General features: G+C 47.3%; 1 protein-coding gene across 1 annotated transcript; it reads left to right on the forward strand.

Moving 5' to 3' along the window:
- Positions 1–1,809: 1,809 nt before the first annotated feature.
- Positions 1,810–12,797, forward strand: LOC147703569 (hemoglobin subunit beta-3-like). The gene is made up of 3 exons (XM_086928935.1): positions 1,810–1,916; positions 10,756–10,978; positions 12,517–12,797. The coding sequence occupies exons 1-3, from the start codon at positions 1,825–1,827 to the stop codon at positions 12,643–12,645; spliced, it is 444 nt and encodes a 147-aa protein (XP_086785061.1). The 5' UTR covers positions 1,810–1,824; the 3' UTR covers positions 12,646–12,797.
- Positions 12,798–21,787: the final 8,990 nt, after the last annotated feature.

A 21,787-nucleotide genomic window follows, 5' to 3' on the forward strand; every position in this document is an offset into this window, starting at 1 on the left:
TACCCCTGCAGCATTCACTATGTGAGCGCCGCATGGCTATACCCTTCCAAGATTAACCACCTGAGAGCTGCATGGTTTTACCCCACAACATTCATCACCTGAGAACTGCAAGGCTATACCTCGCAGCATTCACCACCTGAGAGCTGCATGGTTATACCCCTCCAGCATTCACCACCTGAGAGCTGCATGGCTATACACCCACAGCATTCACCACCTGAGAGCTGCATGGTCATACCCCCACAGCATTCACCACCTGAGAGCTGCATGGCTATACCCCCACAGCATTCACCACCTGAGAGCTGCATGGTTATACCCCTCCAGCATTCACCACCTGAGAGCTGCATGGCTATACACCCACAGCATTCACCACCTGAGAGCTGCATGGTCATACCCCCACAGCATTCACCACCTGAGAGCTGCATGGTTATACCCCCACAGCATTCGCCACCTGAGAGCTGCATGGCTATACCCCTCCAGCATTCACCATCTTAGAGCTGCATGGCTATACCCCCACAGCATTCACCACCTGAGAGCTGCATGGTTATACCCCTGCAGCATTCACTATGTGAGCGCCGCATGGCTATACCCTTCCAAGATTCACCACCTGAGAGCTGCATGGTTTTACCCCACAACATTCATCACCTGAGAACTGCAAGGCTATACCTCGCAGCATTCACCATCAGAGAGGTGCATGATTATACAACCTGTAGCACCCGGAGAACAGCCCAAATGGGCTCTCAAAGAAAGTGTGAAAATAGTGAGGAATTTTTCACAGTGAGACCTCTATGGTTTTTCCCTGTAACTCGTCTGCTGCATCAAGGTAGGTCTGTTGGGAGGTGGCCCAGCAGTGCACAGATCTCCTACCACACTCTCAATGACAGACAGCATTCTACTCAGGCATTCCCAATAGATGTAAACACCTTGAATTACCCAGAGAGGAGATTTCAATAAGGGATACTTAGAATGTCACTCACCCTAGCATTCCCTACAGTGAGAGTATACACTAAGATGTGCTCTCCTGATCCCCATTCCTATAGGGCATCAAAATAAATTCTGGGGCTGGGGAATAAGCCATCTTCATTCATGTTTTGCCCTCTCTTTGGCTATAAACGACTAAACATTAGAACATGCTATCCAGACCCTGTACTAATATGTGCTTTGCAACGTGAGTGATGCTCTCTGCGAAGCACTACCAGAGCAGTTCTACATCAGCTGCACAGTGCAGGAAACATTGTCCTTTTCATGCATAATGCCGGGACATTTCTCAAAAAGTAATCTTGCACAGAAAAAAACCTGAACATATTTGGTATTATGCATTGAAAAGCTGCACAAACGGAAAACTCGCAGAGAAATATGCTGCATGCAAGTTATAACTTGGATGAATTTGATTAGCGTGAAAACTAACTTTGTAAGACCGAAGCAAAAGTAAACCGGGAAGCTATGTAATTAAGGCTTGTGAACGGCTAACGTCGGGTATTTCCACAAAATTATGCTGGACAAAGAACACACACCTATGTCCTTCCCAACACTTGAATCTGTAGAAGTAACATACACATATTGTTATTGTATGGGAGAATTGTAGCGCCAAGCAAAATCATATAAAAATGCACGGTTCTGAGAAGACGTCAGAAAGGTTTGCGTGGTGGGTGTGGGGAAGGCTGGCATGAAAGATAAGATGGTCCGGTGTGACTCAGCAGAACGGTCCACCCTGGGTGGATCTTGGCCGCCGGCCATATAAATCTCTGGGGTCTCAGAAATCTTCAGCAGCAGCAGCTTCCAGCAGCAGACTCTGACTCAACAAACCTCCCAGCACCGCCAGCAAAGATGGTTCAGTGGACAGCAGAAGAGAAGGCCGCCATCACCTCGGTGTGGGCCCAGGTGGACGCGGCGGCTGATGGGCAGGAAACGCTGGCCAGGTATTTGCTGCCATCTGTTGCGTCACACCATTCCCTGCTTATGTATTTCTTCTCTTTCTACTCTTTTACTCGCTTCACATTCCTAAAGTATCCTTCATAAGTATCTTTATTGTGGTGTGACGTAGCGCCTCGTAGGTCGTGAGGGTCGGATTTTGTAATATTGAGAGGAGCCCAATGTAGATCATGAGGATGGGGGATTATGCTAATTTGCTGGGGTTTTATGTAGTGAGACCGAGCTTTCTTGACTCTGCTTCTTTCTGTGAGTTCATCCATGGACCCCTGATGGTGCAGAGCGAATCATGCAAGATCTTGTGACACAAAGGTTTCAGGCGCTTTCACAATAAAGCTGGCCTTCCTCATGTCTTAGAGAGAGTGGATTCCCTTTCCATAACTGGCACCCGATGATCTTCTCATGTACTAAATTCGGGTCGGGCTCTGACGCCTCAGAATTAGACTCATAAATACCCTTTGTAAGAAGTACCGTATCCTCAGGTGGAATATCATTTACATTAAGAGGGTGCAGTGCTGTACGGAAATAAGTCACAAGGGGTGTATGTGATACCCTTAGACTGACTTGCAGTACATAAAGAAGGACAGCATTTGTAGGGTGAGTTGTATTCCTATGTACAACGCGGACAGATGCTGTAGTCTCGGGGTGATTCTCATGGACATCATTAAAACGAAAGTGCTGTTGTGTGAGATGGAGTGTCAAGTGCATCATGGAAGCAGCAGGGTGCAGTTCAGTAGATTCTCACATACACACTGAGAATGGGGCGCTGTAATTGTTGGTGGGCTGCAATCACATGAAGTGCGTGCACTGCAGGCTTTCCAGTCCACCATGGGAGCTTTGGCCTTTGCTATCTTCTGCTGGGGTTGGGTATTTTAGCCTTACATGGTACACTTAGAGGGTGGAGGGCTGCAGCTGCTCATAGAGAGTCGTGTGTACTATCAGGGTTGCCAGTTGTAGCCAGAGATGGGATCATGAGCACACCATTTATTTATTTTATTTATTTTATGGAGTTTATAGAGCGCACAGCTACCCCCGAAGGGGTGTCCCGGCGCTAAAATCCTAAGTCACCAAGGAGAAAGGGGGAGGAAAGCAGGGAAGACAGTGTAGTGATTAAGGTCGGGAGAAGAGCCAGGTTTTGAGTTTGGCTCGGAAGATGGATTCAGAAGGACAGAATCTAAGCTCAATAGGAAGGGAGTTCCACAATTTGGCAGCGATGACACTGAACCCTCTGCCACCAGTTCTAGATAATCTAAAACGAGGCTGGATCAGGAGGCGGAGATCATTGGATCTCAAGGATCTGGTGGAGCGGGATATCGAAACCCGTTTTTTCAGATAGTTAGGTCCACAGTCGTTGACGGCTCGATAGGTGAGGGTGAGGACCTTGAACTGAATGCGGCTAGCCACTGGAAGCCAGTGGAGCTCCCTCCGGTAAGCAGACACAGATTGGCGGTACGGGATGTTACCGATCAGTCTGGCTGCAGCATTCTGGACGATCTGCAGCCGGCCTATCAGGTACTGGGGGGCCCCAGCATAGAGGCTATTGGCATAGTCCAAGTGGGACGTGATGAGGGCTTGGGTGACTGTGCGGCGGGAATCCAGGGGGAGATAGGGGAGGATCTTTCTGATCATGCGCAGCTTCAGGAAGCAGGCAGAGGTGACTTTATTGACCTGGGTTTTGCATGACAGGGAGTCGTCAAACTGGAAGCCTAGATTCCGCGCCGAGTGAACGGGGGACGGGGCGGGATCAAGCGCCGTGGGCCACCACCAAGAGGAGGGGATGGAAGTTCTCTGATTAAAAAACAGAACCTCAGTTTTGTCTGCATTCAATCTGAGGTGATTCACGGTCATCCAGACGCTGATGTTGTTGAGGCATTGGCGAAAGTTAATGAATGCGGAGTCCGAGTGGTCCCTGAAGGAGAACACCAACTGTGTGTCGTCAGCGTAGGAGACCACCCTGACTCCGTAGGCCTCCACAACGTCGGCCAAGGGGGCAAGGTAGACGTTGAAGAACAGGGGGCTGAGAGCGGAGCCCTGTGGAACCCCGCATGACAGAGGTTTTTTCTCTGATTTGAAGGGACGCAGCAGTACCCTCTGGCTTCTAGACGAGAGAAAAGACTCAATCCAGCTGAAGGCAGTGCCACCAATGCCTATCTGCTTAAGTCGGTCAAGGAGGATGGGGTGAGAGACCGTATCGAAAGCCGCGGACAGGTCGAGGAGGACCAGCATGGCCTCCTCGCCCCTGTCCACGCATTCTCGGATTGTTTCGGATACTTCCAGCAGGGCTGTCTCAGTGCTGAATCCGGCTCTGAATCCGGACTGTGATTCATGCAGCAGAGAATGATTTTCAAGGTATTCCGTGAGTTGCAGATAGAATCAATCGCATCAATGAGGGAAATATTCAGCCTAGAGACGTTTTCATCAATGTCCGGGGAGAGGTACTCCGACTGAAAATGGAATATCGGGTCCAAGGTAGCACATGTAACCTTGTGCCACTTTCTTCCCAACTCCTTCCTTGGGGCCATTGGGGCAGATTTATGTTTCAGGGCAAGAGAAAAGGGGATGAGGTAATGATCAGTCCAGGTAAGAGGAAGGGGTGGGAGGACAGTGATATTTGGGAAGTTGGCGAATATGAGGTCCAGGGTGTGACCAGCCGCATGGGTGGGACCTGCGACTAATTGCTTGAGATTGAGGCTATCCATAGTTTCCAAAAAGTTGGCTGCCTTCGCACAGAGCGGATTGTCAATGTGGAGGTTAAAATCGCCCAGGACAATGAAATGTCGGTGTTTGAGAGATAGGTTAGCCAGTTGATGGGCGAGGGCAGTGAGAGAGGGGGAGGTGACGGGGGGGGGATTATAGACTAGTGTGCCAGCCAGGATAACTGCTGCAGGGTCAGAGAGGGAGAAGTACATGGCTTCAATTAAACCAATGTTAGTGAGTTTGGTAAGAGTCAACTGGAAGAGGGATTTAAAAATGACGGCTAGACCGCCTCCAGACTTACCACCAGCCCGGTTCAAGCATTTTATATCATATCCTGGGGGAATAGCCAGATAGATATCTGGAGAGGAGGAGTCTGTGATCCAAGACTCGGTGAGAAAAAGAATATCCCATTCGTCAGAAGAGATGGACATCCAGATGTCATTGGCATGCCGGGGAAGAGAACGGCAATTGACCAAACCAGCTTTCAGGGTGCGCTGATTAGAGGAGGGTAGCTGTAGCGGGGGATGTGGAGCGAGCCGAGGTTGGCAGGGCGGGAGAGTGAAATTGCATTGCGGGCAATGGTAATGAGCGGCCTCCAGGTGGGTAAGGATGCAGCGGGTGCTGGTCAAGCAAGGGCGCGTATTTAGTAGATGAAGTTGGGTATTAGTCCAATATGTGCGGACGGGGCTAGTAGGAGAGGCAGGGGGACTGGCCCTGGGCCCGGTCCAGGGCTGGACGGGCCCAGACGGGCTTGCCTTTGGCGCGCCTTCGGCGCGCTGACGGCGCGCCCGCTGCGCCCGTCCGCTGCGCGTTCTGGAAATGCACATTTCAAATAGTGGACCGTTTAGGGCGGGAAGGGGGCGTGGCCAAAAGTGGGCGTGGCCAGCGGCGAATGGAGCCGGTAGAGGGTGTCACGTGACAGCGCTAGGTCTGCTGCACGTCCCCTTAAAGTGCCAGAGTGCGAGTTTGGTAAAGCACAAGGTACAGGTATTAAAATCACACAGTACAGGTTATAAACACAGTATAACACGCTAAAAAGGTTAAAAGTTGAAACTCCCGGCTTTTCGCCTCAGGAGATAGGATCTAAATGAGCGCTCGAAGTTCAGCGCTTCAAATAGGGCGGGAAGGGGGCGTGGCCAAAAGTGGGCGTGGCCAGCGGCGAATGGAGCCGGTAGAGGGTGTCACGTGACAGCGCTAGGTCTGCTGCACGTCCCCTTAAAGTGCCAGAGTGCGAGTTTGGTAAAGCACAAGGTACAGGTATTAAAATCACACAGTACAGGTTATAAACACAGTATAACACGCTAAAAAGGTTAAAAGTTGAAACTCCCGGCTTTTCGCCTCAGGAGATAGGATCTAAATGAGCGCTCGAAGTTCAGCGCTTCAAATAGGGCGGGAAGGGGGCGTGGCCAAAAGTGGGCGTGGCCAGCGGCGAATGGAGCCGGTAGAGGGTGTCACGTGACAGCGCTAGGTCTGCTGCACGTCCCCTTAAAGTGCCAGAGTGCGAGTTTGGTAAAGCACAAGGTACAGGTATTAAAATCACACAGTACAGGTTATAAACACAGTATAACACGCTAAAAAGGTTAAAAGTTGAAACTCCCGGCTTTTCGCCTCAGGAGATAGGATCTAAATGAGCGCTCGAAGTTCAGCGCTTCAAATAGGGCGGGAAGGGGGCGTGGCCAAAAGTGGGCGTGGCCAGCGGCGAATGGAGCCGGTAGAGGGTGTCACGTGACAGCGCTAGGTCTGCTGCACGTCCCCTTAAAGTGCCAGAGTGCGAGTTTGGTAAAGCACAAGGTACAGGTATTAAAATCACACAGTACAGGTTATAAACACAGTATAACACGCTAAAAAGGTTAAAAGTTGAAACTCCCGGCTTTTCGCCTCAGGAGATAGGATCTAAATGAGCGCTCGAAGTTCAGCGCTTCAAATAGGGCGGGAAGGGGGCGTGGCCAAAAGTGGGCGTGGCCAGCGGCGAATGGAGCCGGTAGAGGGTGTCACGTGACAGCGCTAGGTCTGCTGCACGTCCCCTTAAAGTGCCAGAGTGCGAGTTTGGTAAAGCACAAGGTACAGGTATTAAAATCACACAGTACAGGTTATAAACACAGTATAACACGCTAAAAAGGTTAAAAGTTGAAACTCCCGGCTTTTCGCCTCAGGAGATAGGATCTAAATGAGCGCTCGAAGTTCAGCGCTTCAAATAGGGCGGGAAGGGGGCGTGGCCAAAAGTGGGCGTGGCCAGCGGCGAATGGAGCCGGTAGAGGGTGTCACGTGACAGCGCTAGGTCTGCTGCACGTCCCCTTAAAGTGCCAGAGTGCGAGTTTGGTAAAGCACAAGGTACAGGTATTAAAATCACACAGTACAGGTTATAAACACAGTATAACACGCTAAAAAGGTTAAAAGTTGAAACTCCCGGCTTTTCGCCTCAGGAGATAGGATCTAAATGAGCGCTCGAAGTTCAGCGCTTCAAATAGGGCGGGAAGGGGGCGTGGCCAAAAGTGGGCGTGGCCAGCGGCGAATGGAGCCGGTAGAGGGTGTCACGTGACAGCGCTAGGTCTGCTGCACGTCCCCTTAAAGTGCCAGAGTGCGAGTTTGGTAAAGCACAAGGTACAGGTATTAAAATCACACAGTACAGGTTATAAACACAGTATAACACGCTAAAAAGGTTAAAAGTTGAAACTCCCGGCTTTTCGCCTCAGGAGATAGGATCTAAATGAGCGCTCGAAGTTCAGCGCTTCAAATAGGGCGGGAAGGGGGCGTGGCCAAAAGTGGGCGTGGCCAGCGGCGAATGGAGCCGGTAGAGGGTGTCACGTGACAGCGCTAGGTCTGCTGCACGTCCCCTTAAAGTGCCAGAGTGCGAGTTTGGTAAAGCACAAGGTACAGGTATTAAAATCACACAGTACAGGTTATAAACACAGTATAACACGCTAAAAAGGTTAAAAGTTGAAACTCCCGGCTTTTCGCCTCAGGAGATAGGATCTAAATGAGCGCTCGAAGTTCAGCGCTTCAAATAGGGCGGGAAGGGGGCGTGGCCAAAAGTGGGCGTGGCCAGCGGCGAATGGAGCCGGTAGAGGGTGTCACGTGACAGCGCTAGGTCTGCTGCACGTCCCCTTAAAGTGCCATGATGGTGGCATGCCGCAGCTTCTCTTGGAACCCCTGATACTCCATTGGGGTTTGTTGTTGTAGAGTAACATGGGGTCCCCTGCACACCATGATGGTGGCATGCCGCAGCTTCTCTTGAAGCCTCTCACATGCTATTGCGGTTGGTTGTTGTAGCGTAACATGCGGTCCCATGTACACCATGATAGTAGCATGCCGCAGCTTCTCTTGTGGCCTCTCACACGCTATTGGGGTTGGTTGTTGTAGCATAACATGGGGTCCCATGTACACCATGATGGTGGCATGCTGCAGCTTCTCTTGGAACCCCTGATACTCTATTGGGGTTGTTTGTAGCATAACATGGGGTCCCATGCACACCATGATGGTGGCATGCCACAGCTTCTCTTGTGGCCTCTCACATGCTATTGGGGTTGGTTGTTGTAGCGTAACATGGGATCCCATGCACACCATGATGGTGGCATGCCGCAGCTTCTCCTGTGGCCTCTCACACGCTATTGGAGCTGGTTGTTGTAGCGTAACATGGGGTCCTATGCACACCATGATGGTGGCATGCCGCAGCTTCTCTTGTGGCCTCTCACACCCTATTGGGGTTGGTTGTGTAGCGTAACATGGGGTCCCATGCACACCATGATGGTGGCATGCCGCAGCTTCTCTTGTGGCCTCTCACACGCTATTGGGGCTGGTTGTTGTAGCGTAACATGGGGTCTTATGCACACCATGATGGTGGCATGCCGCAGCTTCTCTTGTGGCCTCTCACACGCTATTGGGGCTGGTTGTTGTAGCGTAACATGGGGTCTTATGCACACCATGATGGTGGCATGCCGCAGCTTCTCTTGTGGCCTCTCACACCCTATTGGGGTTGGTTGTGTAGCGTAACATGGGGTCCCATGCACACCATGATGGTGCCATGCCGCAGCTTCTCTTGTGGCCTCTCACACGCTATTGGGGTTGGTTGTTGTAGCGTAACATGGGGTCCTATGCACACCATGATGGTGGCATGCCACAGCTTCTCTTGTGGCCTCTCACACGCTATTGGGGATGGTTGTAGCGTAACATGGGGGCCCATGCACACCATGATGGTGGCATGCTGCAGCTTCTCTTGTGGCCTCTCACACGCTATTGGGGTTGGCTGTTGTAGCGTAACATGGGGTCCCATACACACCATGATGGTGGCATGCTGCAGCTTCTCTCGGAACCCCTGACACTCTATTGGGGTTGGTTGTTGTAGCGTAACATGGGGTCCCATGCACACCATGATGGTGGCATGCCGCAGCTTCTCTTGGAACCCCAGACACTCTATTGGGGTTGGTTGTTGTAGCGTAACATGGGGTACTATGCACACCATGATGGTGGCATGCTGCAGCTTCTCTTGGAACCCCAGACACTCTATTGGGGTTGGTTGTTGTAGCGTAACATGGGGTACTATGCACACCATGATGGTGGCATGCCGCAGCTTCTATTGTAGCCTCTCACACGCTCTTGGGGTTGGTTGTTGTCAGTGCTTCAAATGGGCTGGTATTGGCACTTTTTCGTTTTCGCCTCTCGAGTACCGGAACTTCTCCTAGGACAAGGAGAGTACCAGTACTCATAGGGGGCCTTGCTTTGACACAGGTGGTGCGCTTCATGTTCTCGTGCCTTGGCAGCACTTCAAACAGAACCAGCTGTGATTTTGTAATCCTGAGCTGAGTTCGCACAGGAGCACCAGAACCGCAGCTCTTCTTACCATGACACAGCAATCTTGTCCTGCTTCTCTGTCACTCCTCCAGCAGGGGCGAGGCGGCAGGGTATCTTGTTTACCCTTTGATACTGCACATTAGGAGCTGAGAGTCCACCATTAAACTAATGGAGATGGTGAGGGGCGCAGTCTTCAGGGCAGTACAGCGTTTCAGCATGCCATTGTTTTAAATGACTGTAAAAGTGAGTTCATCAGCAATTCAAATTGAGCATTTTTACTTGAATGTAAATCCCTGACCTTGCCACCAATTTTACGATTACCCTCAAACAAAAAACACTTTAAAGGCAACACCATTTTTTGGGGGGTTTGGTGCATTTAAACCACTTGTTTCGTATGGGAAACCATGTTTAACCCAAATGCGACAGACAGCTCCATGGAATGCTTTAGACTTTCAGACAGTTATGGATTTTAGCTGGTAATGCTTTTGCATGCTGGGACACATAGTTCTCCTTTCTCATTATAAGTAAGGGCTTCTAAAAATTCCAGCATGCAAATCTTTGATGGCAAAATTCAGAGATGGTTCGGAACGTACCCTTATTATTATTATTAGGGCCATAACCATTGGACATATACTTCCGATTTATTTACTTTGCACTTGGATTTCTTGCATATAAAGTTTGGATAGGTTGAGAAACTAGCGCCGCCCCTGGCTCTGCCCCTAGTCCCGCCCAACACTCCACCCTTCAGTCCACCGCTCCTTTTGGTGAGTACCTGCACTTATTTTTTTCCATTTAAAGCACTGGTTGTTGGAGCGGATGGGCTACCATGCACACCATGATACTATAGTGCTGTAGCTTCCCCCCAAAACCTCATGAATACTGTCAGGGTTGGTTGTTGTAGCCGAAAATGGGGTCCCATGTAAACCATGATTGAAGAGTGCTGCAGCTTCTCATGGAAACTCACGTTCACTATAAGGGTGGGTTGTTGTCTCACACCTTGGCCTGGTAGGTAGTGTATTGAAAGCTAATTTGAAGAAGTTTGAAGAAGCAGATGTTTGGTGGTTTAGACGGGTGAGTGGGGTCTGTTGACGAGAGTCACAGACTCTAGAAGATCTGTTGTCAACTGGATTTTCCTGTTTTTTTGGGTAGATGTAGTATTTCTAGTCGTGTTTTTCTTGATGCTCCTTTGGCTGTTTGATCATCTTTAGGATCAGTAGGTGTTTTCACTCGTGTATTTGATTATCTGCTTTTGCTAATAAGAGATAAAGCAAGAATCAGATGTGAATAAGAGACGTATGCAGAGATGATCCATCCATTCCATCTTTTCGTGTTTCTCATTCTTAGGGTGCTGGTCGTCTTCCCCTGGACCCAGAGGTACTTCAGCAGTTTTGGGGATCTCTCCACTGCATCAGCCATCGCTGGCAATGCCAAGGTTGCCGCCCATGGCAAGAAGGTCCTGTCCGCCCTGGGAGGAGCCGTCCACCACCTCGATGACATCAAGCACACGTTGGCCAAACTGAGCGAGCTGCACGCAGACACCCTGCACGTGGACCCTCAGAACTTCCAGGTGAGGACAAAACAGTATTTATTCTAAAATCTGAGGAATCTGGGAGAGAGAATATCTGCCATGAGCAATCCAAGAGAGTGAGATCATAATAGAAATTTAGGGGGGTGGGGGTAATTCTTCCAGCAAGAGGCAGAGTGGAGATGCAGGGGCTCTAAGAAGAGGTGAAATACAGCAAAGCCTCAATAACAAGTAAATAGTCTTTTAAAGACCTGTAAAGTACTCGGGGGTGGCTGCAATAGGATGGACGCCGGGCCAGCCAGACCCAGAGCAGCTCAAAAACTGTCTGTGTGTGTGCCCGGGATGCTGTCTCAGCCCTGGCTGACACACATTACTTTGGGGGGGGTGCGGGGGCCCTGAAGCCCTTCGAGTCCTATGGGCGCTGCATTCCTGGATTAGCCCAAACTCATATTGCTTGTGTTGAACCTGTAAAGTTGACAACCTTGAAACTAGAGGAGAGCGTGTCACCTTGTCACCTGGAGACTGTGTGCTTTGACTATTTTCTCGTGGTGTGGTGGCTTCTTGCTTTCCTCTACCCCCAGTTCTTTTATCTTAGATCCCTGGGGGCAGATTTACAACTTCTGGCGCATCACAGCTAATTAGCAGGGATGCGCCAGAACAGTTGCAACACCAAACCACCCGTGCGCCACCACTGATGCGTCACATTTACAATGAGGTGCACCGTTGCGCACAGATGGGCAGATGCGCGGCGCATCACCCGGCGGAAAGATGGTGCATTGCTGGAGTCACGTCGCTTGCGAGGCAGCTCCAGCAAGGCTCGCGGTGCCCCTATGCCTAACATGCTGCATCAATCCTTACGCCTGCTTCAAGCAGGCGCAGGGTTTTGACGCAGCATGGCCGTAAAAGTGACTGAGTGAAATCTTGTTGATTTCACTCAGCCACTTTTCCAAGGTGTTCCTGCGCCGGATCCCCCCCTGTGCCGGAACGCCCACATGTGGCGCAGGGCTTTACAACGTGACGCATCTCCCTTGATTTTTCTGTGCTCTCGGGTGGATGTTGTGTGAATGTGCTCCCTTCTATACATACCGATCAGGTTAGTCTCTGTGGTGCTTGTCGGTGCCATTAGCCGCAGTTTCGTCCCTGCTCCTAGAAATAATAGCCACTCTCTGCAGTGAGTGCTGTTCCGTCTCTTGTGAACGTTGATTGTCTCTTGCTGTAGTGTGGTAAGGACGCCCTGTGCCCCGTGGGGAGAGTGAAATGCGGCCATCACAGGGCCCCCCTGAGCCCCTAACAGGCCTGGGCCCCTGCGTGCAATGCTTCAGCAGAACAATAGGTAGCAACACAACTAGGCCTCACCCCCTAATTCACTGCTGCCATGCTGATGTATGAAATGAGAGGCTGCTTTATGCCTCTGAGCAAGGAATGGAAGGATGAAACAGGAAACGTGCCCGTAATGTTGCAGGTCACCTGCCTTTAACTCTCATGCAGCTCCCTATCTACAGTGCCTTTACACGTCATGATTCTTCAATGTTCACTGCCGAATTCCATTTGACTAACAACCGTTTAATTTCCCTCCTCAGCTCCTTGGAAACTGCCTGGTGATCGTCTTGGCCCGCAAGGTGGGAGCCGCCTTCACCCCCGAGGTGCACGCCGCCTGGGAGAAGTTCCTGGCAGTGTCCTGCGCTGCTCTGTCCAAGCACTACCACTAGAGGGCACCCTCTGCATAGACTTCAGGCACAAGTGTGTGGCTGCAGTCTGTGGATGCTGGTCCGCAGAAGGTTGGCGCACCGACCAAGCTTTCACCCGAAAATGCCTGAATTTGTATGATACCAATAAAGAGATCTGGTTAATTTTCTAACAATCTGTAGCCTGTGCGTGTTGGTATTATAATGAAGAATACATATGTTTTATTCGTGACATTCGCATTCCAAAGTTGGTAAAATCACATGCCATCCACAAAGAGAAGGTTTATCCTTGACGGCAAGCGCCATATTTAGAGAGCTTTAGGCTATCCACTACTGTAAGACAATTTCTAGCCTTTCCTCGCGCTTCTAGTCTGATCACTGGCTCTCAGAGCCTAAAACCATAGAAATTCAGAGCCAGTCCTGCGACTTTTTGCCTTTTTTACATTTACAGCAGGAATGCAAACAGTAGGGGTAAAATAACGCCAACCGCCCCTTTCTACAAGAGTAGAACATTGTACAAGTGGATATTTTATAACACGCGCGGCGCCCATCACTTCACTTCAAAGGAAAGGCCCAATTCACAACTGGTGGAATTATCCTTTAAGCAACTGGTGTGAAAAACTGGTTCTGTGTCCTTTTATCGTCATTGGATGAGCTTGCGTGACGTGGATAAAAGTCTAGTCCTCTCACCACCCGATAACATCCACCCTATAACATTTCATGCTCTATGATGCCATTAAAAGTTGAGATGTATTTTAAGAGGCCAGCAGATCAGAGAAACAACTGTAACTTCTTCTTGTGGGTTCAATGTTAAAAGCAGGCCTTTATCCCACATAGGGGCATCGGTAACTCCTGGGGGCAGGGCTATGGGATAATATATGATACCCCATGATCCCCTTAGAAATGAGTAATTACCAAGCGAGTCACTAATTGCGGTCTCCGATTCCTTCAATACTCATACTTTTAACTCAGTAACTCCCAGTGCTTAAAATGTAAAAATCGAAGTGCAGGTACCAGAGTACCTGCTTGTTTCTGAGAAGTGCCGGTGCTCTCCAATTAAAAGTATAGCATTTCTGTTGAGAAGGGCCGGTACTATCACTCTCAAAATCAAAAAGTGCCAGTACTCCCTACCGGCCAGTACCGGCCCATTTAAAACACTGGACTAACTCCCCCTGAACAGGGCTCACTGTTGTTTAAACGCCACTTATCACATTATACACCATGCACCACAGAAAACACCGGAAGCCAATATTTATAAACAAAAATACAATTATTCCCCACATCTAGCAGAGTCGGTTAGAGTGGATAAACACAGTAGGTACATGGTCCCAGTGGGTTCCAATAAGAAAGGCAAAGGTTGTAGGATTGGAGCTCACTACTGTGGGAAAAGGCAGAAAGGAAACGTTTGTGCAAAGATCTCTGCTGATAGTGAAGCAGCCTGGACCCTGGCCCAGTGAGAGAGGTCTTCAGACAGGCTGGGAGAGCAGTCAGAGGCTAGCTGGAGACCCCAAGTTCGATAATCAGGGATTTGGAAATGAGCCCTACAGCGGGAGGGGATCTGAACCTGAAGGGCAATACAGACCAACGTCCAGAAACAACATTGACCCTCCAAATATTGTTTAAGGTGAAAAACTCAATGGAACAGTCTCAGTGATCTGGAGCAGTGCTTAATTTGAGCCGATGGTTTCCGTGCTCGTTACCAGCACCTACTTGCCAGCACTGCGACTTATGATAGTTTACCACATGGTGGCGCTGTCTGGCTAATTTCAATATGAGCACAACAACGGCTGCCTATTAGTTCAGTTCAGTTCTCATCTACAATGACTTATACCTGCCTCCCAGTACATTCATATAGCTCTGGGGGGCCTGGAATAGTATGAATTGTCACACCTGTAAGAGTGTGATGGTTAGTAGCTGTGATTGTACTGTCATTGGCAGCTGGCAGGGCCAATGTGTGGGCAAAGCTGCTGTGCCTCTCAATCAGAGCCCGGCACTTATTCTTTTACAAATTAAGCACTGGTAGGACAGATGATCTTTTCTCCTTGGGTTGAGGTGTTTAAAGGGCTTCCTCAAGCCCTCTTGGGTTATGCAAAAGCACACCAGATAGGTTTCATAGGGCCATATGTACGAAATTTCCATTTTGCATTTCCTCAATAACGAATCCTAAGAAATCACTATTTAGGAAATGCAAAATGGAAAGTACAAAAATAGCGATTTTCAAATAGTGAATTTTAAGCAGTGGCAATAGCTATTCGGAATTCGGAACTTAGGAAATACAAAACAATTAATACATGGCCCTTAGACCCCCCCCCCTTAAATCACAGTCAAATAAAAGTGGTGCTACTGTAAAGTGCTACAATGCCTTTGGGGCATGTGCACTCTCCATGGCACTTTAAAAAATAGCATTCTGATGTGCTTTTTTAAATTGCACATGTTACCATCGGATTGGGTCCGATGGCAAAAGCATTTCCTAAATGCTAATTTCGACTTTAGGAAATTCTTTGTACATGTGCTTAGGAAATCACAAATAGGACATCCCTATTTGTGATATCCTATTTCAGGACTCACAAAATGCAATTTCTATGGGGTAGAAATCGCATTTTGCGACCACATATATGAAATTTAGCATTTCTTAACAGCCAGAAATTGTGATTCGGTCCATTAAGAAATACTAAACCCTTCCGTACATATGGCCCATAGTCTCTGGTGTGCACTGCATTCAGGCTAGTCTTGCATTGCAGCATGAGCAGCAGCACACACTGGGTAAGAAAACCAGCAGTTGCTGACATTCGCAACTAATGGGGCAGAGGCTGCAGTTCCACTAATCATCATAAAAGCCCAGCCCTTTCCATGCAACTGCCCAACTTTTTGTCATGCATCATGAGGTAGATCTTTAGACCTCCAGAGTAGCCTTCAGCATGGACATTTCCCTCTCCCGGTTGCACAGGAACAGAAATAGGAAGGTACAGAACAAGAGGTAGAGATGGCCCTGGGCTACAGGGCTCTGTGTATTTCTTTCAGTATTTAATTTGCAAAAGATTAAACGCTGGGCCCCAAGTCCATGGCAGCACTATCGAATGTCGGGGCTGCCTAATAAAAAAGGTGCATAGTCTTCATTCCACCTCATGTCTCTTTAATCCACTTCCAGACACCCCATGCCCTTTATCTCACTCTTGCAGGTTCCTGCTTTCCCCCTTTGTTACCGTTTCGTCTATCTTTTCTCTTCCTTTTTGTTTCTGCCTTCTATGTTTTTCTCTCTTGCTCTGGGTCAAAGTCTGATGAGGAAAAATAAGTGCCGGACCCCTAAAATGAGGGCTGGTGACCCCACCTGCAACCACCAGCTGCAAATAAACAATGCCTTCTTCTGGCCAGAGTGGCGTCTAGCGGTGGCAGCCTTTAGGGAAGCGAGGTTTGCCTGTTCAATTAGATTGATGTTCAGTGACAGCCAGCACAGGTAAGAGGGGTGAGGCTGAGCACGGCAGGGTGTGGGTCGGGGAAGTCGACATACTACGAGATAAGTTAAATTAAATTAAAAAAAGAAATAAAAACACTTACCTTGCACTCACCGCATCAGGGAGTCGGCGATGTGGAGAGCGCAAGGTAAGTGGTTTTATTTTTCTTTAATTACATTTAATTTATCCTGTCGTATGTCGACTTCCCTGACACCCATCCCTCTTACCTGTGCCGGCCGCAACTGTTGAAGTTCCCTTCCCACATGAGGAGCTTTGCGTTATTCTTTTTATATTACGAGATCAGTTAATATGATAATCAAAAAGACGATATTGTCTAACTCCTTTCCTTTGCCACGAGTTTCCTTTCTGAGGCTAACCCTGGATCAGTGTGTGTAAACCAGAATTTCAGGTGGAAGTTACTCTTGGCTATTTGGTCTCATCTTCAATGGTAATAAGAAATACTACAGAACGTGTCACTTACACATTACTTTCAAATGAATTAACAATCACGTCATCTAATTGTAACTGACAACGGACCAATACGAAAATGTATGCAAGTGTGGTGGCCATTTTGCAGGAGGTTTGGTAATATATATTTTACAATATCTCCCATATCGTCTATATTATTAAAATATAAACATGATACATCTGAGACACTTTAGAAGTGATGAAAGACAGTTTGAGAGCATCTAGGTCCAAGCAGAGGGGGAATAGACTTATGTTGTGATCGAATAACCAATATATTCAAATACACAGCAATGCCCTTACAAATCTTGACAGTTGTCGTTTGGTTCCCAAACCTATTATTTCAGAGACCATCCTCACGACTTGACGAGGGTTTTTCACTCAATAAGGTACTGTAAGGAAACACACAAAGTTACCAAATTATTCTCACAAAAAGCTTGAAACATCTTTTTAACATGTAATTAATTTTTGTACTGCATTTTAAATAATTTGATTTGCCTACTGCAAGGCTTGCATTATGGTTATCCTCTGGCTTTTACCAAGGACTATGACGCAGCATATACATTAATAGACTATTCTTACAATCGGTCCCCTGTGCTTGAAGCAATAACTAGATTTGCCAGAAAGAAACACTGATTAAAATCAGCTTTACAGGAGAGTTTGAGTCTGGATTACTGATATTTAACAGAAATCCAAAGTGGCATTGACATGAGCTTATATAGGCTCCCTAGACACTCCAAAACTTTTGATGCTATTCTCAAATCCATCGATAAGAAGTTTCGTTTTAGACTGAAAGTGTGGGATAATCTGGGGTTACAACGGTGAAACCTTATTCCAACCATTAAGGCTTATCATGGCAAATGTCATTGTTTTGTAAACAGTTCTTTTATGTGGATTTACTAGCAGCCCATCCTGACCTTGTCCGGGAGCAACAGGCTTCCCCGACCACCGCCCGCCACGACCCCCGCCTGCCCCGACCCCTGCCTGCCCCGACATGGGTCCCCTTACCTTAGCCGCCGCTCCTCCCGCCTGTCTGCTGCTCGCACCACCGCTGGCCTGTCCGCTGCTCCTCATGTCAACGCTCCTCCCCCGCGCCATGTCTGCCGCTCCCTTACCTCAGCTGCCGCTCCTCCAGCCTGTCCGCTGCTCGCACCGCCGCTGGCCTGTCCACTGCTCCTCACGTCACCGCTCCTCCCCCGCGCCATGTCCGCCGCTCCTCCCTGCGCCCCTGACATGAGCACGTACGTCGTGACCTGCGCTACTTCGGAGGGACTACTTTTTTTTTTACTGTAAATTTTTTAAATAACGGTTTGATTTTTATTTATATAGCCTATAACCATCTACACACCCTGACGATTCCAACGGTGTATCGGATGTGTGGATTGGCGCTGTGGTTCCTGAGTTTGCCCGCCTCAAAGGCTGAAAGTTCTTCCTTTATTATAGTAGTATAGATAACCTGCTGGATTATAGCCTATTTTTAAATGTATGTCAAATGATTTTATGTCCATCATTTCTAAAATATAATTCTTTAACCCGGGCATCGGGTATTGAACTTATGGGTGATATGAAATAAACAACATTATACAATGGGCATTTTTATTTATTCTGTGATAACATTACTTTATTATTATTATTATTATTATTATTTTCACTTTTAGAGCATGCTCAAAAATTGAATAAAAACATTACAGTGGAACTCTGCTTTGTTTAGCATTTTATGTACACAATCGGCATCCAAGACACCATGCTGTGCTTCAGAGCAACAGGGATCTCAAATATGATCCCCATATAATCTGCAAATATGATTTTCTTTACTACTTGTCAAAGGCTCCTTGAGTTTGCCGGGATGTTTTTGCAATCTATGAAGAATATAGCGAGGTTAGGAAAGATGATATTGAACAGGGGTGTAGTATGGGTGCCCCTAATGCAAGCAAAAGGACAATATTCCCATAATCAATTTTCAAGACAGCCATAATTCGAGTACAGTGGGCCCCTCCCACCCCTTGATCCAGGTATGGCAGTACATGCTGCAAAAAAAACTACTCCCTTAATATTGACACAACATTTGATAAAGTTGTTGTTTTCTGTCACATTTGACAGTGTTTTCTATTCTCCACAGTTTCACAGGTGTTGGAAGAAAGAGCTATTAGTACTTCATAAAGCCTAGTTCGATGTGTTAGGCATTTAGTGTGCATCAGAGTGTCCACCTATCCAGGCAGTTTGGGGCTACAAAGCAGCTGTACTCCTGCTAAAGACCTCATATCCCAACATGTGAGTGTGAAACACTACTGCTGGGACATGCTTGGCCATAAATCCAGGTTCAACTGCAAACTTACTCTAGGCCTGGGTTCAGAGCGCAGGCGCCTGCAAGAACGGTTACTTACAATATACATAGAGGGGACTTCGAGTCATTCTCCTTCATTTATCACCTTCTTTGAATCACCCCTGTCAGTCATAGCCATTACACGGATATTGCCAATTCCATCTTAGATCGGGCCTTAGAAGTGTTTCTCTCACCTCTAGCTATTGGCTATTTTGTGTACCTTTCCACCTCATGAGAATTGCTTGCAGTACAATTTGTGAGGTCTATTTTACATCTAAAAAGTGCATCAAACAACACACTTTATGTCACATTTAATTATTTATCTCATACATGCTCTGTACCCAAAACACAGCATTTTGTTTTACAGTAGCAGGCTCTAACAATCCCAACAGCCACAACACCACTACCACAAATGCCACATCTTTACTACCAATACCGCCACTAATATTGCCACCACAAAGCCACTTACAGCAGTACCACCACCAGTATCGTGACCAATATCACCATCAATAACACCAATATTACCAATACCACCATCAATCCCACTTTCACCACTAACCAACGAAAAACACCAATACTTCTACCAGTACGATTAATACAATCTCCAATACCTCAACACCGCCATTACTACCAGTACCAATAAAAATACCAACACTTCTGACACCAATACCACCACTAGCATCAATACCACCTCCAATACCAAAAGCATTTATACCATTAATACTACCAACAACACTATGACCACCCCCACCAATACCACTACACAACACCAGTATCATCTAGACCAGTGGTTCCCAAACTTTTCCAAACTGCGCCTCCCTTTACCTATTGACTGATGGCTGCGGCTCCCCATTATTTTACCTTTTTTTGGCGGGTGGTGAGTGTAAGCCCATTCTCGGTATTACTTTTATTTTTTTTCCCCTGAAAATTATTAGGATGAAGTATTATATAACATAGATGTAATCCTATTCTGGCCACTGCAGAGCCCCATGCTGTGTCAACGACTGATTGGACTCATTGTAGGGACATAGTGTTCTCAGAGAAGTGAACTGTAAATGCACGTTAGTGTGCATGCCTGAAACACATTGGCATGCGCACCACAGCCAAACAAATAAACATTGGATAATACTATTGATAGTGACCACTGTTCTCTGGTTGTTTGTTCCCATTTCCTTTAAAATAAAATGTGTAAAATGACGACAATAGGAAAAAATAGAATAAAACGAACATGATCTAGACACAGTCAAGCACAATCAAGGTTTGGAGTAAGTCTGCAGCAATTTTTGGCAAACAGAAAAGGCAAATAAACATTAAATTGGGAACAGGCAATGCACGTGGTTTTCCTTCAAATTCAATGTTATCTCATTTGATGTGATGGTCACAGCTGCTTCTGTGTGCTGGGCTCCTTCTTGTTGGTCGTTCTAGATTCAGGATAGAGAATAAGAAGGGCACAATAGGGAGCTAAAAGAAAGGCGTAATGAAGAATCAGCCTTGGAATTTAGAGGCCTGGATGTTAGTCCTTGTTTCTATCAGCTCAAAAACCATGCAATTGTGGACAAACGTCTGTTTCTAAGCTCCCTAAATTGGAAATATTTGTAATAAAAAACAGCAGTGGCAAAACTAATATTATATTGTACTGTTAGCTACTGCAATGGTTAATCCAAAAGGTTTCTACTGGCATTTGCTCTTGTGACCTGAAGGTCTGTTGCACGCTTATAACTGCAGCAGACTCTCAACCCTCTGATTTATTGAACTGAGATCGTAGCATGTTTTCTGCAACCTGTAAGTCACACTGTTTCATATCCCTTTCTCCCCACCTCCCACCTTTTTCTGAATAAGTGCATACATAATATATGTGCCTCTTTGCAAAGAGATACTTTATCTTACTGCCTATCGCTGGTGCTAAGGCCTCAGCAGCTGTTTTAACATTTTTAAAGACCTTAATAGAGTCTGGGTTGAGCTATGCTGCAATTCTTGTTTAGCCTGTCGCCTCCAGCTGAGCTCAATGAAGACACATGACTACCACTGTATGCAAACATGCCTTACTGGGTGTAAAAAGACCCGGGTTGCTTGATGTGTTCTCTGTAGGTGAGACAGTGGGCTTCACCTCCCAGGACAACGTGAAAGTAAATGAATTGAAATATCCTCGTCTCCCTGCTGTCCTGATACTAGATGCCTTGAAAGTGAGGTTGCACTGCCCTCTTCTGGCCCTGGGCAATCACTGCAGGCCTGATCACACGGAGCAGTGTTAAATTTAGATGCACGTAAGAAGAGCAACTTACCATTTATTAATGATTCCCAAACTGTGTGCTCATCTGTTCGTGGTGCCCCTGGCTACTTTTCACTGTGCACCAGGGAGCCGCGGCCCACAGTTTGGGAACCACTGATCTAGACCAATACCACCGCAAACACCAAACGCTCACGAAAGCAACTACCTATACCACCACCAATACCACAATCATTACCACCAACAGTAACTCCCATATCACCTCCACCAATGCTGAAACAAAAAACATTTCCAATCCCACCACACCACCAACACAAACAATACCACCTGCGCAAACATAGCAACCAATATCACACTACCAATGTAATTATGACCAATACCACTGGAATACCACCAGACCATTAACACCACTACGACGGCCATCACTACAAAGCATTGGAAAAGCCGATAGAATTGTCTTTAATATACTGTTGTATAGGACTATTATTTCTACATGCCTGCATTTGCAAGTGTTATGACAATAAACTCAGACTTATTGGCCTTTGAAATTCCCCGGGTGAGCTAGGTTTCATTTAGTGGTGACTGGTGGATTTTAAAATTGATGGGGTGGAAATGTTGAACTCAGACTGAAATGGCGGGGTGTTAACATCACGAAAAAGTTCCATGTTTAAGTTAGAGGCAACTTACATCTTTTTAATT

The sequence above is a fragment of the Lissotriton vulgaris genome, chromosome 7, assembly GCF_964263255.1.
Source record: "Lissotriton vulgaris chromosome 7, aLisVul1.2, whole genome shotgun sequence".
Lineage (NCBI taxonomy): Eukaryota > Metazoa > Chordata > Amphibia > Caudata > Salamandridae > Lissotriton > Lissotriton vulgaris.

Coding starts and splice junctions, on each gene's coding strand:
- LOC147703569 (XM_086928935.1), top strand. CDS start 1,825: ATGGTTCAGTGGACAGCAGAAGAGAAGGCCGCCATCACCTCGGTGTGG. Junction 1,917..10,755: donor GGGCAGGAAACGCTGGCCAG/GTATTTGCTGCC, acceptor TCTCATTCTTAG/GGTGCTGGTCGTCTTCCCCT. Junction 10,979..12,516: donor TGGACCCTCAGAACTTCCAG/GTGAGGACAAAA, acceptor TTCCCTCCTCAG/CTCCTTGGAAACTGCCTGGT.